Genomic DNA, 19,842 nt, shown 5'->3' on the forward strand with positions numbered 1-19,842 from the left:
TCTCTTTCGATTTACACTTGTAATATTTTATTACCCCCGGCTTACGACATGAACAGCTTGACTTGAATTCAGTGTGTTTAAGTGTGGTAGGGCTATGGTATGACGTTTGTTAGGGGTGAATTATTTTCTTACGCCTTAACAGTTGTTTAGTATTAGATAGGTTTATGAGGATTGGCCATCTTTAGGTCATCTGAACTACGGTGGCCAAGTTTCTTTAGGTCATCTTATTTACAGCGGCCAAGTTTCTTTAGGTCATCTGAATGACGATGGCCAGGTTTCTTTAGGTCATCTGAATTACGGTGGCCATATTTCCTTAGGTCATCTGAATGACGGTGGCCAGGTTTCTTTAGGTCATCTGATTTACGGTGGCCATGTGTCTTTAGGTCATCTGAATTACGGTGGTTTAGGGTAGATTGGTTAGGCGTGAGCAGGTGTTTAAAATGACAGTTTACGTTATGTTTACAGAACAAGACAAATATTTGAACGAAACAGAATATTTTATTACTAAACAAAACCAAGAATTTTTTAATTGATCTAATACGTATCGATAAGCTAAGAACAGAATATGCTAACTGTGAAAGCAGAATTACGATCATATACAATTCTGGAACAAAAATTTATATTGTTAACATTCACTGTAAATATAACGATGAAACGCGTCGTGATTATTTCAGAGGAAAAAAAAAAGATCCATCGTAACTACAGTAACAAATACTGGTCAATGACGTCAATAGGCTTTCTGCTGATTTGGCAGTTCTGTACTCCATGCTGTTGGAAACAGAGTGGTGGGTAGGGGGTGGGGAAAGAAAAGGGAAGGGGGGTGTCTTTAGAAGACCAGCCTCTTTTTGACCTTACCAATGACCCCACAGCAGGAATTATTGACATGTTTAGACAAAAGTTAAACCTTACAATACAAAGTATTGAAACTTATAACCGGAGCTAAACCTTACGATTTAAAGTATTGAAACTTATAACTGGAGCTAAACCATACAATCTTAAGTATTGGAACTTAAAGAGCCACGTTAAACCCACTTTATAATATAATGAAACTCTTAACGACAGAAGCTAAAATTACTACAAAAAGTACTGAATCTTAAAGTAAGAAGTTAAACTTTATAACATAAAGTATTAAATCCTGAAATCAGAAGTTAAACCCACTCTATAATAACCACCAGCTAATAGTTTAACCTGTGATATAATTCAGGTTTAACATCATCTGGCGAATTGTCGAAGATGTGTATTAGAAAAAATTTGACAGTATCAAATCAGATTTTAGCTCTCGTCAGAGATCGCTTGACAATAGCTCCAACTCACAGTAGAAACTCAGCCGTCACAATAGACAACTACACATTGTAAGATTCGGAATGTACAAAACTACACAAAAACGTTAGATATAAAACATACACAATCTTTAAATAGTTCGAACATTTTTGAATGACTTTTAATATCAAATGGCATTGATAAGATTTTAAAAGGTTTTTATTTTTTTCAATTGGAGATCATCTTACAGCAATCTTAATTTAAAAACAATTCGTTTGATTAATTTAATTAAACGTTGTAAAAGCCATTAAAGTCGTTTTAGTTATTAAAACATATCTAGACGCTAAACATTGATCTTAGCAATAGCAGATTGTTAAAAACTAAAATTGTAATCAGTTTAAAATTTAATGTAAAAGAAATGTATGCTTTAAAAAATCTGGCCACAAAGCCGTGAAAGCTTTTAAATACGCGCATGAATATCTGTCCCAAACGGGGTGGACTACTTTCTGTAAAATACAAGTTTGTCCGTTGTTTTTTTAATGCATCACAATAAAAATAAAAACATGATCACAACTCAGAAGTAGCAACAGTTCAGCTAATTAATTAGCATGGGAAGATAATTAGACACACAATTTTAGGACGTGTGTCGGTAACTAGCACACCAAGAAGATGTGTGCTAACACACTAGCACACCAAGAAGATGTCTGCTAGCACATACGTGTGACTACAAAACTAGTGGATCCACTTACAGCTAGTGATATATATTTATAAATGGAATTTTGTACAAGACATAGAAAACAGCCAAAGTATCACATTTTATTACAGATCAACATTCAAGTACTACAGCCGTGGCTAGCTTCAAGTAACACCAGCCATTATAGCTGCAGCTAGTCATCATTAGATTTGTACAAGCTTTCTCGCAACAAAACGATGATATGAAGATCATTTTTTTTTAAATTTCATGTTTTCAATGAACTGATGGTCCGACCCCTTTTCGGTGTCAACAAATGACGTCTATAAATAGTAACACGCGCTGGTTGTAATCCCATTGGGTGAACAGTGATCACGTGTCAAGGTGTAGCTCCTAGTTTTAAAACCACCAGAAACCGGAAGTTACTGAAACCATCTGGACACGTCATTCTTTAGGTCACTGCAGGCCTGATCGTGACCCGGAAACAGGGAGACGTCAAGGTCACCCGGTGACGTTTTGTACATGTCCTGCAGGAGCATCTCCAGTTGCAGGACGGGTGCGGGTATGACGTGGTTGTCCGCAGAGTTCCGGATGTAGACGGCGAATGCTGTCGTGTTGGTCTGAGGAGAGATGGCGTGGATTGTTAGAGCAGGCTTTGGTGGATTCATCAAGGTACACAATTGTGCCACATCACACAAACAAACAACAAAACAAAACAAACACTACACATAGTGAACTAAATCAAAGCATATAAATACACACCGTCAAAAGTAGACGAATGAATAGTGCTCACAAAAAGTAAACAAATAAATAAAAGTCATCAGAAATGTACACATGAACGTACCATACCAAAAGTAAGCAAATGCGTATAACTGATCATTAATTTAAAAAAAATGAATACACCACACCAAAATAAACACACAAACACACATTTAAATGAATCAAGCCTTGACCCACCCTCTCAAGGTCGTTGGACGTGTCGTTCCAGTAAATGCTGGAGCTGTTGTCCAGAGAATGGTTGGTCAGTGTGTACTGCTGGACACAGCATCCGGCCAGCCAAAACATGAAGGGCACACGGATGTTGTGGCCTGTCGTCTGCACTGGGTTGGTTGAGGGCATGATGCCTGTAGGGGCAGAATATGGCATTTAATGTGTGGGCAGATGACAGGTGTAGACAGGTGACATTTGACATGTGTAGACAGGTGACATGTGTAGACAGGTGACATTTGACATGTGTAGACAGGTGACATTTGACATGTGTAGACAATATGACACTCGACTTAAGTTCACGTAACCAACGTTAGTAAAACGTGTGCATAAAAAGTCGATCATGTCATTCTGACAACTAAATGACCGAACGAATTCACATCTAACAGATAGACATGCAGAAAGTTAATATATAATGGAAACACATTTTAAATGTCGACCACTGGGGGATTAACTGCCAATTCTCTGAAAGACTATTGAGTCACGTGACTTTTAAAATATTTTTTAACATGACCATCTATCTACCTGTACGTAGAGGGTTTTTTTTTTCAGAGGTGGGAGGATAAACTATTTTCTTAGGCGTCATTTAACCCATCTTAACCCGACTTAAGACGTCCATGACAACAAGAGATGACAACAATTATGCACCTGATATTGAACAAATGACAGACAAGTTACCCTGGCATGGAACAACCACCCCCCTCACCCCCCCCCCCCCCCCACCCCCACATACCTGAAGCCAGGTAGAGAGCTGACTTGTTGTACCTATGGCTGCTGAACTCGCTCACGTGCCTGAAGTTGAACAACCCCCCCCCCCCCCCACTATCACCTCCCCCCACCCCCATCACCCCCACATACCTGAAGCCAGGTAGAGAGCTGACTTGTTGTACCTATGACTGCTGAACTCGCTCACGTGTCTGAAGTTTGTGTCCACAATGGCTGGCACCCCACATTGTTCTATGGCGAAAGTCCGAACTTTCCTGATCGTCAGGTGCCACTCTGGGAGCAGAAGTGATTTCTTTATATATATATATATATATATATATATATATATATATATATATATATATATATATATATATATATATATATATATATATATATATATATATATATCATTAAAGTGGCAAAAAAATAATACTCTAAAAGCTTTGAGTTTTGGCTGGGGAAAAAAAGTAGACAGGAAGCAAAGAGAGACAACCGCGATAAAAAAAGGTAAAATAAGGGAAACAATTCATGATTGTATAAAGACAAATTAGCAGGGTGCTACCTTCAAATAGCTCTGCTAGCATTGGTGCCATGTTGGTCATCGTGAAGGTGGCCAGTCTTGTAGCTGGCTCAAATGGCATCAACTCAGGCCACATCAGGTGTGTTGGTCTGTAGCCTGTGGCATCTCTGGGGGTAGAAGGTGAGACCCGGTGTCATGTGGCGTGGGGTCAGGACTTTGGGTGACGTGTGGTGTGGGGTGTGGGTGGGGTCAGGGCTTAAGGTGTCATGTGGTGTGGGTGGGGGTCAGGACTTAAGGTGCGTGTGGTGTGTGGTGTGGGTGGGGTACCACTGGTGTAAGGTGTCACTGTGTCTAGTTTGAGAACTACTGGTGTGTTAATTAAACGAAGCATCCAATGGTCAGAACAAAACAAAACTTCACGATGTGAGATCAGCTTGGTTAAAACGGGAATAATTTAAAGTGGTTTTGCTTTATTTGGTCCGGAGGGAGGGTGGACGTATTCCTGGGTCAGTGACCCCGACAGAGGCGTAACGACTCCTCCCAGCGCCCGGGGACAAACTTTCAATTTGGCGCCCCCCCCCCTCCCCCCATATATATTTTTTTTATATTTATAATTCAAAACTGCAGCTAAAATACGCTTTTTATTTTTTCCCAACCCATTTTGGCGCCCTAGGGTCGGCGCCTGGGGACATATGTACCTCCACCCGCCCCCCTCCCCCCATCCGGATGGACGTCCGCAGAGTCGAGTGTGATGTCATACGACCTTACTTGTAGTCCTGTGGCAATACTTGACGGAGCCCTACGTCACAGCTCTGGTCGTCATGGCAACGGTCCAGGTCCAGAAGGGTTAACATTCCTTTTTTAGGTTTTCTGTAGAACCAAAGCATGGTCGTCTCTTTCTCCACCAGACCTGTGGGGTAGAAAGGGTTAATCCGTCAAAATGGGGTAAGAGTGTTAATTTGTCACAGTGGGGTGGAGAGGGTTAATATGTCAGGGTGGGGTGAGAGGGTTAATCTGTCAGGCAAACCTACGGCAAGAGCCCTTAATAGGCACCCGAATATTTTTGTAAAGAAATTAACATAGTATAACTACACAGGTCAACTACACAGTTCAACTACACAGGTCAACTACACAGGTCAACTACACAGGTCAACTACACAGGTCAACTACACAGGTCAACTACACAGGTCAACTACACAGGTCAACTACACAGGTCAACTACACAGGTCAACTACACAGTTCAACTACACAGGTCAACTACACAGGTCAACTACACAGGTCAACTACACAGGTCAACTACACAGGTCAACTACACAGTTCAACTACACAGGTCAACTACCCAGGTCAACGACACAGGTAAACTACACAGGTAAACTACACAGGTAAACTACACAGGTAAACTACACAGGTCAACTACACAGGTCAACTACACAGGTCAACTACACAGGTCAACTACACAGGTCAACTACACAGGTAAACTACACAGGTCAACGACACAGGTCAACTACACAGGTCAACTACACAGGTAAACGACACAGGTAAACGACACAGGTAAACTACACAGGTAAACTACACAGGTAACCTACACATGTGACCTACACGGGTCAACTACACAGGTAACCTACACAGGTAACCTACACATGTGACCTACACAGGTCAACTACACAGGTCAACTACACAGGTCAACTACACAGGTCAACTACACAGGTAACCTACACACGCCAACTACACAGGTCAACTACACAGGTCAACTACACAGGTCAACTACACAGGTCAACTACACAGGTAACCTACACATGCTACAGGTGTGCTGGTCTTACCGTGTTCAATAAAATAATCCGTGACCGGCCAGGTCTCGTCCCCCAGGGCCGTCACCCTGGTCAGTGACAGGATGGGTGACCTGATGCTGACGTCATACAAGGTGACGTAATGCGTGTCCTTGAACCCGAACGACTTGCCCATCCTAGTCTGCGCAGCAAACCTCTAAAGACGAAACATATTGGTGAGTAGCAAGGGTTAGATGGAAGCATTAGACCTGACACTAGTGAAAATATTAGATAATTCAACAGATAATTCAATTCCGTCCATAACCCTCTGGCAGATAATGCTTGGCCGTCCATACCACTATGACAGATAATTCTTGGCCGTCCATAGCTCTCTGACAGATAATTCTTGGCCGTCCATAGCCCTCTGACATATAATTCTTGGCCGTCCATAGCCCTCTGACAGATAATTCTTGGCCGTCCATAGCTCTCTGACAGATAATTCTTGGCCGTCCATAACCTCTGACAGATAATTCTTGGCCGTCCATACCACTCTGGTTTATACCTATGCGCTGTAGGGTCACCAGTAACCGAAAAGTTGGATAGCGCAGGAAATTTTCCAAAATTGAAGATACTCTACTCATTCTTATCTGAATGGATATCAGTTGAATAAAGTACAAAGTAATTAAAGTCTTAGATTTCATGTTGAAACTGAAATAGTTGCATTAGGCAAGTTTTGTTTTTCTCAGTAAAAGTGTTGAGAAGAGAATGCATTAGTAGCGATCTAAAAATAGAGCAACGCGTGATCGAAGTTTTGTCCAATCAACACTGGCCTGGCACAACATTCATGTTGGAGATGACGTCACTGACACTATTTCAGGAAATGACACCGGATGACTTCAATCCCACCTGACATCTTTCACGGAAGTCGTACGAAGGACCCCTCCCTCCCCCTCCCCATACACTTACAGCCCGTGAGTAAACTTTTTGAATAGAAAAGTGCTCACGTATTTGTCCTTTTACCCCAGGACAAATGTGGGAGGGGGGGGGGGCGTTCAGTGACTTTCTAGATGTCTGCTGCATTGTTGGTTCAGGTTTAACTGGTTCAGGTTTAACTGGTTCAGGTTTAACTGGTTCAGGTTTAACTGGTTCAGGTTAAACTGGTTCAGGTTTAACTGGTTCAGGTTAAACTGGTTCAGGTTAAAATGGTTCAGGTTAAACTGGTTTAGGTTTAACAGCTGCTAGAGTTTGACATGAGGGGAACCCGGTCGTTTCCTCATAGATGTTGATTTCAAAGTGTTTCTTTCAGACATTTTTCTCTTGGGAAGGAAGCAAGGTCGGGGTGAGCTGGGGGTGGACCTGCTTCGCTGAGCGCCGAACTCCCCCTTCCTCTGCTCCCTAATAGATGCCTGAAAGAAACCTGAGCATCAGTTTTCCAATCTAACCTGTATGTCTAGTCAAGCTAACCTGACCATCAGATGACATCGTACAATCCTTGTGCTATCCAATCACAATCATAATCTTACCCAATCACAATCCCCTAGTGCTGACTTCTTGACTTTATTAATTTAATGACTGCTAGTCGTTTATAAAAGTTAACAATATACGTCACAAAATAATTAGTCAATATTATACCTTGTAATCGTAACTTCAATCAAGAATCAATTAGGTTCTTTTACTCTGAGTATCGATACACAATAATGACACATTCTTCAGTATCGATTCTATCGATTTTTAAAACTGAAGTTTTTTTTTGTTTGGAATTGTATTGAAAGTTTTTTATTTACTCTTTAAGTAGCTTGGGAATATTGATCTGCTGGGATGCTACATTTTCTAGGCCCTGTTGTTAAGTGCTCAATCATTGATCGGGTACTTGGGGAGGGCTAGGGAGGGGCTAGGGAGGGGCTTGGGTTAAGTGTTCAATCAATGATTGGTAACATAGGAAGGGCTTGGGTGGGCTTGGGTGGGCTAGGGTTAAGTGGTAAACCAATGATTGGTAACATAGGAAGGGCTTGGGTGGGCTAGGGTTACGTGGTAAACCAATGATTGGTAACATAGGAAGGGCTTGGGTGGGCTAGGGTTAAGTGGTAAACCAATGATTGGTAACATAGGAAGGGCTTGGGTGGGCTTGGGTGGGCTAGGGTTAAGTGTTCAACCTTGATTGGTAACATAGGAAGGGCTAAGGGAGATCGAACTAAAGAGAAGAATGATGATTGGTAAGTTTAGCATGAATAGGGGCTAATTACTGATTGGATTAGGGATAGGGATGGGTCTGTCTTCAAAAGTTTTAGGTCAGCTTTTTTGGAAAAGCTATACCATATTACTAGTCAAGGTCTATTTACACAGTTCACCAAGGACTCAGCCTCTATTTAGAATTAATGTAAGTTAATATTTTAATAGTAGTAAGTTTTGAAGATATAAAATATCTTTTGGTGCTCGCTAAATGTTGAGTACACTTTTTAAAATGTTTGGTTAGTGCTTCCATATGTCCGACTGAAATCTGGGCAAGTCTTTTCACATCCCGGATTCGAACTCTTGACTTTAGCATAAGACACACTATTACACTGACGTCATTTGAAGACAGAAAAATAAAGCGTACCTGGCATATGAGGTAGACGACAGTTTGTTTGTTAGACAGCCCAACTGGCAACATCTCCCCGTAGACCAGATTTCTCCAGCAACCCTCGGCAAAGTCGCCTCTTTCTTTAGTCGGCTTGTTGGACACACATTTTTCAGAATTCTGGGATAAAAAGGTTGAATCCTAAAGGCCAAACAGTTTGTCAAACTCAGAGTAAACCTAGTTCAGAAAGTTATATATATATATATATATATATATATATATATATATATATATATATATATATATATATATATATATATATATATATGTATGTATGTATGTATGTATATATATATATAGATATATAGATATATATATATATATATATATATATATATATATATATATATATATATATATATATATATATATATATATATATATATATAGATATAGATATATATATATATATATATATATATATATATGTATATATATGTATGTATCTTTTTTTTAAATTGATTAATTTATTTATATTGTAGACCACAAAGCAATACTATTGTAATTCGAACGCGTGCTTTAAAAATCTCAACTTCTGTTACTCAAGACTTTGTTGAGTCCACCCAGCTCTAATTGGTACCTGAGTCCACCCAGCTCTGATGGGTACCTAGCTAGTCGAGTGAAACAATTACGGCTACGTATAAAACAAATCACATGAATGTTTCATATGCCGAGGTCAGAAGCTGACAAACTCTACTTTATCTACATCATATCAGACACGTGTTTTATTTTTGTTAACGTTTCATAAATTTCACTAAAAGAAGGAGACTACGAAAGGAACTTGACAGTTTAAAAGCCTCAAAGCCGCGGGGTGAGCTAATTATACTGTTCACAAACTGAGATTGTCCACTATGTACAGACTAGTCCAAATCTATACTGCCCACCATTCAGAAGTGACGTCTTCAAGAGGCCAACTCTCCAAATGACGTTGGATTCATCAGTCGGAGTCGGACACGTGTAGCCGGATCCGTGTAGCCGGACCCGTGTTTCATCTGCTGATCTCACGTCCCATCAAGCCGTCTGTGGTTTCCTAGCTCTCACATTTCCGGTTTTTTCTCCCCTTTTCTTCTCGGGAAATGCCGGACGTCACCGGCAGATGCACGGTGGGATATGCCGGCTTGAATGTGACAGACGTGCTTGCCCAAATGAGACGTTTTGATATGGAGGCTCTGGGGGGGGGGGGGGGCTCAGTGGGGCGCCGTCAGCCGTTTGCTTTCATCTTTTCTTCTCTCTGGGTTGTCAGTAGCCAGCTAATAATAACTTGGTCATTTTTTTTCAGGCTGAGGGCTCCCAGTAGTGACCTAATAATAACTTGGTCATTTTGTTTTGACCAAATACGTGAGTCGATATCGAGGTACAGACCCACCACGTCAATACACGTTTGACATCTGGATTTAATGAGATTTGATGAGTGGCTTCTGATGACACGAGCTTTAGATGTCTAATTAGCATAAGCCACACACACACACAACCACACATCACCACACAAAGAATGAAGACACACAGACGAACACAATACACACATACACACACACACACACACAGACACACACACGAGCATGCTCGTATATAAACATGTTCCTGCTGTGTTTGGACATCAAGTCCACGATACACTAACCATCCGAGAGTTAATTCCCCTGGTGTACGGTTTAACTCTATAAGGGCGATAACTCAGACAAAGCTTCCTTGTCTTAGACTTGCATGAACCAGCATTTTTATAATTACATCAGAAGCACAAACCCACATACTTACACCGATGTTTTACCCATTTCAATTGAAAACTTTTTTGCAGGAAATCAATCGCACTTCGACGCCGCCAGTTTTTAATCAATTGTCGCAGAATGTGGGGAGAGATTTCAGCTTTTTTTTTTTGTGAAAGCCAAACAAAAATTCAAAAGCTAGCAGGGGAGAGCACTCGAGGAGGTGTGAGCTAACTCTCCTGGGGCCATCTCAGCGGCTGCACGGAGCTCGAATGGCTGGCTGGAATTCTGGAAACTCGGGGGCCCTCACGTTCCTGACTTAACTGGCTAAGTGTTTGAAAAAATTCAAGTCCGACAACTCGATGATAAAAGTGAATATTTCAAGTCCGACAACTCGACGATAGAGGTGAATATTTCAGGCTAGACAACTCTGTGTTAACATAGAGAGCTTTTCATCGCCAGTGGTGGGAGGACGAAAAACAATTATTTTTAATGAGAAAATATGACGTCACTAATTTGAGAAGGAAATAAATATGGATTCTGATTTTTTTTACGGGATTTTAAAATAGAGACACTAGGATCATCAACACATTTATTTCTCCATTTCTTGTAAACAAGAAATTTAAATTTATTCATTTGCAATACCAAAAGTGTACTGAAATTGCCTCTGAATATAATTACACATTTGCATTTTCAGGTTTTTTTAAAAATAAAATTGTAATTAGACGTTTAATATAAGATCTATGTATAAGTAAACAATCTTTAATGAATGAAAGTAGGCTACAAGTAAGAAAGAAATATTACTATTGTAAATCTGTATCAGTCCTCACAAGCCGATGATGAAAACTGTAATACTAAAGCGAACATGCAAGACAAACTGACGCTGTAAATTACGAGACAAACTGACGCTGTAAATTACGAGACAAACTGACGCTGTAAATTACGTGACTGAGGCAAAAAAAAAAAATGAATGTATGCTAAACACCGCACTAGTAGCTAAAGAAAACACTTATAGTAGCCTACAATCAAGGCCTCATCAAGATTGAAATTAATTAATTATCACTTACAGACTTTCAGCGACTTACTAAAATAGCTTATGTTCACTAAAACACTATATGACTACTTACAATAAAAGGCCCAACCCGTTTTACTGTACACCAGGGGTCTCCAAACTTTTCAGACCGAGGGCCTCATCGACTATCAAATATCAGTTTGGGGGGCCAGAGTTTCTTCAGGGCATATCTTCGGTGTTATGGAGCCCCCCCCCCCCCCTTGAATGAAACATTGTCGAGGGCCGACAACACACTCGAGGTCCAAGTTTGCTCTCAAATTATTCTTCACGTATTCTACATCTATGGTTGAGCCCATGTGACCTTATCAAATTCGCCATCTTTACCACAGGATTCAGTACACTGCTAATGTCCATATATTTAGCGTTCATAGCTTGTTGATGAATAATAGAGTGCAGGAGCATTGGTTGTAGAATATTTTCTCATTCGCTTGTCCAACCAAGCCTTTCTTTATGCCACTCATGTACTTTCATCCATCAACAGTGAGGTAACTGAGGTTAGTCCAGTCCAAGTTATAATCAGAAAATGTTTTCTTTAACTCAATGAATATATCCTCTCCTGTAATAGTGCCATACATATTATGTAGGGAAGCCAGCTCTGTGTTATTTTCATGCTTTCATCCACACCCCTAATGAACGCACAGTTGAGAGGTTGAACAGCTGTCCAGCGACTCATCCATTGCAATTAAAAAATAGTGAAACGTGCTTGTATTTTTCGCTAGAGTCACAATGTTTTCACCAATGTCTGCAACCCGGTGGGCAAAGGTATTTGCACCCAAAGCTACATTTTCAAATTGTTTTGAATTTTCTGGGCAAAGTTCCTTAGCCACCTTTAACAGAATTTTTTTTCCGTGGACAAAATGATCTCCGCGGGCCGGATGAAAGGACCGCGGGCCGTAGTTTGGAGACCCCTGCTGTACACTAAAGACCTACTGTGTCACCAATGACCTACTGAGTTCCATAATATAGACCTACCTACTGTAGGGAGGGATCTATTGATTTTCCCACTGTAACTGTGTACTAGGTACCGACTATATCGCTAAGGACCTACTAACAAACACCAGGGACCTACAATATCGCTAAGGAGCTACTGACAAACACCAGGGACCTACTATATCGCTAAGGACCTACTAACAAACACCAGGAACCTACTATATCCCTAAGGACCTACTGACTCAACACTAGTCGACTCCCCTACGACAAGACCTACATCCAGAGACTGACCTTGCAGAAATCCCTGTAGTGCCGCCTGCAGTGCTCCTGTGGACTGCTCATCACCAGGTACTGACCACTCTTCCTGCTGCACCAGCGCTTGACCTTGCTCTTGGTCAGCAGGTCGGTCAGACCCCAGCGGAGGTAGACAAACTTCTGTCGGTAGGTGTCGTACAGGGAGTACTGACACACGTCTGGGCTGGGCTTCACCACCGTGGGGGGTGGGGATTTGGGTACGGGAGGGGGTGGTGGGGGAGCTGCCGTACATAAAACAGCTTTACACAAGTGATGTTGGAGTGGATTGTTGTAGCTGAGTTGTGTCAAAAAATCTTTACAGTAGGTTACTGACATGTGTCAATGACATGTGTCACATTGGCAGTACTGAAATGCCGTATCAAGTGAAATACTAAATGTCATTGACATATGTAATATTGAGAGTACTGTATTGCCATGTCACAAGTACTATAATGTTATGTCACCATTAATGTCATGTTATGTCACCAGTACTGTCATGTCACCAGTATTGTCGTGTCACCAGTAATGTCATGTCATGTCACCAGTCATCTCAACACTACAGTCATGCCATATCACCAGTTACCTTTCAGAAAACTATCCTTGCTGCCCGTATCCCGACATGCACCAGCGGGCATGGTGCCCATGTCCTTGACCTCCCCACACTGGTCACTCTGGGCATCCCCGCACGACCTGACCTGAACTCTGACCCCTTGGCATGCCTCGGCGCTGCTCTCGTCGGCCCGGCACGCCCTGACCCTGACCTTTGAACTCTTGCTGGCGGTGATCCAATCGGACCACTTTTCCCAGGAGGCGGGACCTGTCACATGACCAAAGTTATATTTAGGTCACACTTCCATCATGGTGTACCAGTTAATTTTACAGGAGTATTTTCAAAGTTTTAAAGTCAACTTCTCCGAAGAGTTAGTTCATTGATATTTAATTTGATTATGTTAAGTCAAATTAGAAAACTGTAATTACACCAGACTAGTCACCGTTAAAGTAACAGCTGTCTGTTAAAAGTTGAGATCTACTGGAGGTCATTGACCTCTGCCAGGTCCACTAAAGGTCATTGACCTCGGTCATTTCTACTAAAGGTCATTGACCTCTGTTACCATCAGCAACAGTTCCCAGGTTTGATGGACAGCTTCAATCACTGTAGGTCATTTCATTGGTCCCGTCCAGCTGTCGTTCTCGTCTGAACGTTGACCAAGTCCTGTCATGTCAACCTGCTGGTCATCGTGCTGACCACACCCATATTTTGGCCAGGTTGAATCAATCTAAAACCGCGCCAACATTTGTCCGTTTTTTACCTACCTATCCTATAAGGGTCCTATATACACTCGACCTGTATGTTGCACTAAAAAAATGTTTTCACCCCCTTTATACTTAACGTGACCACATCACTTACCCACCATACTTGAAAAGCAGTAATTCACAACGATTCAACCACATTACATAACCACAATCATTGACCACCATACTAGACCACAACTTTAACAGTAAAGTTTCTGATTCACCTAACGGCTTATAGTGCACATAGTTCTTTGACATGGGCATGTGATGAGAGAGTGGTCAGTTACCGATACTTTCCCCTGCCACGCCATCCCACGTACAATATCTAATCATCTACTGCAACGTTTTGTCAATGAGGATATCTTGGCGCACTAATTAACCCCCACCCACACGCACACACCCTCACGAAACTGTTGAGCAGCTGTATTACGACACACACACGCCGACTGAAACAAAGTGAATGACCTTACATGGAATCGTTTCTTCCACGGTAATCCCAGATTATCTGCAAGTGCTGACACTGCCACAATCTAAATACCAGATTATACTGTGACGAATGACTTACTACCACACATCTCTGTTGGATTCAAGCACCTTCATGGTGGATGGGTGTTTACCAAGTATTCGTCATTTCCATATGGCGTCACAGGATTGACGGCAAATTGGAAACTTTTTTTTTACATTTTATTGTCAAATGTTGGGGAAGAGGGGGGGGACGTGAGAATGGGTGTATACGTCACGCTGATGTCACGTGGGCCTAGAATGATGGGATAGGAGCATTTGGTTCCCTGCTAGTCTAGCAGACAACCTCTGCTTGTCATCCATATATAGCTAATCGATACATGAATGGGACCGTTTTTTAGAGTAACAGCGACTGGGATAGGTTCAGGATAGGTTGCTGACACTGGATCTAAGTGAGATTACACTATTACAGTTTTAAAGATAGGGGTTAGTGGTAGGTTGGGTGTAGTGATATAGATCTAAGTGAGATTACAGTTTTAAAGATGGGGGTGTTAGATAGGGGTTAGTGGTAGGTTGGGTATAGTGATATAGATCTACAATCACAACGTCAAAGCTTACAACCTAACTCCAATATGGGATTCACATACTGAGAAGAAAACTCACTTTATTTCTACAACATTCCTTTTGGAAACTGATCGTGGCATTTCAACACATATAGATTGCAGCCTGTTATTTTCATTTGTGTAGATAGTACAAAGGGGGAGGGGGGGGGTCAAAAATACAAAAACAAAACTTACTCAAAATCTGATTGGAAGAAATCTCCGCTTGACTATTGTGAGCAAAGTGGGAGTCAGCGTCATCCTCCATCCTGTTGGAGTCAGCGTCATCCTCCATCCTGTTGGAGTCAGCGTCGTCATCCATCCTGTTGGAGTCGTCTGGATCGTTATCGCTGTCGTCGATGCTGGGGTCTACGACTACGATGTGGTTGTCGTTGTTTCTCTTGGAGATGACGAAGTTGGTGTCTGAGGGTCCGGTCAGGTTGGTCTCGACCCCGCCCTCTGCCGGAGTAGAGGGAAAGGTAGTTGTAGTGGTGTGTCGGACATACAAGTACCGGACATACAAGTACCGGACAAACAAATACCGGACAAACAAATACCGGACAAACAAATACCGGACAAACAAATACCGGACAAATACAGTACGAATACCGGACATACAAGTACTGGACATACAAATACCGGACATACACATTGCAAGACAAACATATAATTTAATGGAATAACGCAACAAAAACAACAACGTAAATACTGTCACTACGTCCATTAAGAACGTTCTGATTAACGTTTTGCTGGTGTATCCTAATTAGAATAATAAAAAATACAAAGAGGGAGGACTGTTTTGACAAAGGTGTGTCAGTGTATGCTGTTTTATTTTTTTTTTTTAATTTTTTTAAGGGTGGGGGGGGGGGGTCTGTATTTGAAATGCCCCTTTGAAATGTGTGACAATTTTATTTAGAAATGTGTAAATAGGCATAAAAATAGACGTGTATATGGTGACATATTTACGTAACTATTTATAGAAAAAATGTATGACAGAAAAAACAAGTGACTGAGTGTGTACTCACCTTCAATGTCAAACAACAAGGAAATCATCTGCTCAGTCGAAGTCGACGTCGTTGGTGACGTCACAGTAGGGGTCAGCCTCCCGTTGGCGTCACGCACCGTCGCGTTGTCATCGTCCCCTGACCCCGATCCCGACCCCGAAGCGAAGAGGTCGTCGTCATCGAATGTGACGTCAGTGGTCTTGAAGTCTGAGCCGTTGTCCGCACTGACGCGGTGCTTGACCTGAGCTCTGACCTTGACCCCGCTATCCCGAGCCTCGGACTCGTCAAGGTCAATGAAGTCTTCGATTGAGACTCTGTTGGAAGGTTCGTCTAGAGGGGGGGGGGGGGTGAAATAAAGAGAAAAATTAAGTTTATAAAACTAGGCCAAGCTGCATGTAGGGGTCGCCACTTGATGTGACAGGTGCAGGATCGACAAAAGCTCTAGAATATTCTCCTGCAGATGCTGGACAATTCATCGTATAAAATATTCAATATTCGCGTATTTATCTTTATTTCACGGAATCGGTTTAAAATGACGGAAATTTATAATAAATATTTAGTTAGTGAACTGCAGTAGACAGCAGTTTATGGGCGCAGGGAGTCATGTGAAAACATGAGATACTCAAGTCATGTAAAACCTCAGTCATGTTGATATAACAGAGACACAAGTCAATTAAAACCTCAGTCATATTGATATAACAGAGACACACGTCAAGTAACCAAAGTAAACGCTTCAAAAGACCTTTCAAGAAGGCACCGGTTGGCCTCGAAGACATACAATGGCCAAAATTAAACACCGACTCAAAGATGGCCAGCTAAGACATACATGTTGTTGGCCAAGCAATACAGACACATTGGAAAAATGGCCAGACTTACATGGCCAAGGAGTACAGACACATTGGACACATTGGACAAATGTGCAAACAACAGCCCCAAACTTTTCATGTTTTCAATCCAGGCCGTGCTGCTGGGTGTGTCTACTAGTGCTGACAGTTTAATGGCCGGCTAGAACCGGCTTCCGGTCGTCTCCGGCGATGACCTTGTCTAGACGGCCGGCAAGAAACGTAACCCTGGCCATAAAGTGGTTTTACTTTTCCGGCTAATGGGTGGCCGTCCCTCGGTTAGTTAACCGGCAGTGTGTACACAGGTTTAACCGGGCAGCGTTCAAATCATATCAGACACACGTCGGGGTGTCGTAGTGGATTTTCCAGAAGATTTGTATCCCACATTGAGATCCCATGGTCCCTCACACACACACATTAAGTTCAACCCATGCTACCCGCCCCCCCCCCACACACACACATTGAGTTCAACTCCCCCCCACACACACACACATACACATACATATACACACACATTGAGTTCAACCCCCCCCCACACACACACACACACATACACACATACACACAGTGAGAGCAATAATTCAACCCATGCTAAGACCAGCCATTTCCAGAAAACTTGTCTCCTCCTGTATGATAAACTGTAGGACTGGGCCGTCGAAGGAAAGTATTGACTGACAAGGTTTTTCTTAAACCGGAAGTGTTCGTCAAAACTGTCAAATGTATCAAGGTGTCAAGGTGTCGTGACACATATGTTACCTGTACCAAGATAAGAGGCTGCTGTGTCAAAATGTACCAGTGATGTGTCGCGAGGTGTCTTGATGGTAAATGTTACAAGACACACAATTAAAGGTGTTAATAACAGAGACACACACATATATGCACACGATACACACATGTTTAAAACCTATCGATACAGTCTTATACGCACATCACACACACATTTGAGACCTATCGATAACAGAGACACACGCATATACGTACATCACACACACATACTTAAACCAGAATATAGCACACAGACACACAGACTAACGCCTACAAACTCACACACGCCCATACACACATACACACACGCCCATACATATATACACACGCCCATACACACACACACTCTCTCATACACACACACACACACCCATACACACACACACTCCCAGCATGCACCAATATTGACCAAACAACTTCCGATCCTTAGCGCCGACCCCCCCCCCCTATTCCCTCAGCTACACAAGAAAATAATCCATATCCCAGCCTGCCTCACTCCTTTAACCCATGACCCCTGTGGGCCATGAATTCACGAGTCTCCCCCCCCCCCCCCCCCATCGCCAATCAGGAAGCCAAAGTTTTTAATGATTGAAATATAAAAGCACATTTTTTTTCTATTAGAGCTATCGGTCGCATTAGATTCCCATTAAATGATATTTTAACTCATAATTCAAAAACAGCAATTCCTTCAGTAAACCCCTTCATTTGTAGTTAATTAATTTATTTTTAATCAGACCTGGTTGAGCAAATAAGATAAATGTATGTGGTCAAGAATGGTTGTTGTCATACTTAACTAAGATGAATCTATGTAGGCCTAGTCAAGAAGGGTTGGTGTCAGACTTAATGTATGTAAATATAGTAAATCAGGGTTGGTAAAACACATTGATGTAAAAGCTATTTTACACATGGAATTGTATGGGGAGTGGGTTGATTATAGAAAAGTTCGGAGGGGGATAATCACTGTAGACCTATGCAGTGGCGGAACTAGAAAAATAGGGCCACCCCGCAAAAAATTCTTTTGGGCCCCCATATGGCAGAGGCGTAGCGACCCTTCCCGTTGACCGGGGACAAACTTTCGATTTGCACCCCCTCCCCTCAAACTTTCGATTTGCACCCCCCCCCCCCCCTCAAACTTTCGATTTGCACCCCCCCTCAAACTTTCGATTTGCACCCCCCCCCTCAAACTTTCGATTTGCACCCCCCCCCCCCCTTGCTACACCTCTACCATATATATATATATAAATTAAGGTCGGTCGGATGTGTGCCCCTAAACTGCCCCGGGCCCACTGTAGACCTATGACGTGACATCACTGACCACTGTAGACCTATGACGTGACACTACTGACCGCCATAGACCTATGACGTGACACTACTGACCGCCATAGACCTATGACGTGACACTACTGACCGCCATAGACCTATGACGTGACACTACTGACCGCTATAGACCTATGACGTGACACTACTGACCGCTATAGACCTATGACGTGACACTACTGACCGCCATAGACCTATGACGTGACACTACTGACATCTGTAGACTTATGACGTGACATTACTGATCGCCATAGACCTATGACAGCGCTGACCGCCTTAGACCTATGACGTGACACTACTGACCGCCATAGACCTATGACGCGACACTACTGACCACCATAGACCTATGACCTCGCTGACCGCCTTAGACCTAGAGCAATTAAGGGCCAAAGTCTGAAAGAGAAAAGATGAGACATCTCTGGAATCTGATTAGCTGACCAGCGGTCAAACCACTGTATAATTGATTTAGCCTTTAGAACAGTGCCTCCTCTGGTCCATCAGCGGTTATGTGGGGGAGGGGGCGGGGTGATACAAGGACAGGGGAGGGGAGTGGGGGTGGATCTCTGGTGAAACCGAGCGACTGTTGAGGGCTAACAATATTGAAGGGAGAGAATTAACACATTTAGAACACGTATTTAAATGAAGTTGCATTTAAAACAATTATAACTCTAAACGTTATCATTATCAGATCATGCACGTTACTGTTTATAACAAATCACAACAGCATCTATTTATGCTTTATATATATATATATATATATATATATATATATATATATATATATATATATATATATATATATATATATATATATATACCCAATACCTTTAATAATACCTACTTTTGAACAGTGTTTGTTTCAACGTTTTTATGGAATAATTCTAAATTAGAGAAAACGAGGGGAAAATATAAAAAAATTTAGAAAGTGTAATAAAAAGATTGAACTTCACCCCCTCCTCCCCCGCACGATACACAACTGTAAAAAAATAAACTACATGTAATCTCAAGTTTAAGG

At 41.9% G+C, this 19,842-nt stretch overlaps 1 protein-coding gene across 4 annotated transcripts in view; it reads right to left on the minus strand.

Moving 5' to 3' along the window:
• Positions 1-478: 478 nt before the first annotated feature.
• The window catches only part of LOC131940750 (uncharacterized), a 63,197-nt gene continuing 43,833 nt past the window's right edge, over positions 479-19,842 (minus strand). For all 4 annotated transcript variants that reach the window (XM_059299534.1, XM_059299536.1, XM_059299535.1 and 1 more), the window contains exons 3-13: positions 15,925-16,233; positions 15,098-15,358; positions 13,129-13,362; positions 12,543-12,787; positions 8,529-8,669; positions 5,987-6,149; positions 4,935-5,076; positions 4,209-4,333; positions 3,797-3,937; positions 2,909-3,075; positions 479-2,571 (exon numbers count right to left, since the gene is read on the minus strand). In XM_059299534.1, coding sequence (XP_059155517.1) covers positions 2,374-2,571; positions 2,909-3,075; positions 3,797-3,937; positions 4,209-4,333; positions 4,935-5,076; positions 5,987-6,149; positions 8,529-8,669; positions 12,543-12,787; positions 13,129-13,362; positions 15,098-15,358; positions 15,925-16,233 — 2,126 coding nt within the window. In that variant the 3' untranslated portion in view covers positions 479-2,373. The remainder of the gene's footprint in view (positions 2,572-2,908; positions 3,076-3,796; positions 3,938-4,208; positions 4,334-4,934; positions 5,077-5,986; positions 6,150-8,528; positions 8,670-12,542; positions 12,788-13,128; positions 13,363-15,097; positions 15,359-15,924; positions 16,234-19,842) is intronic.

This window comes from Physella acuta, unplaced genomic scaffold, assembly GCF_028476545.2.
Source record: "Physella acuta isolate Inbredline_101_S28 unplaced genomic scaffold, ASM2847654v3 ptg000329l, whole genome shotgun sequence".
NCBI classification, from domain to species: domain Eukaryota; kingdom Metazoa; phylum Mollusca; class Gastropoda; family Physidae; genus Physella; species Physella acuta.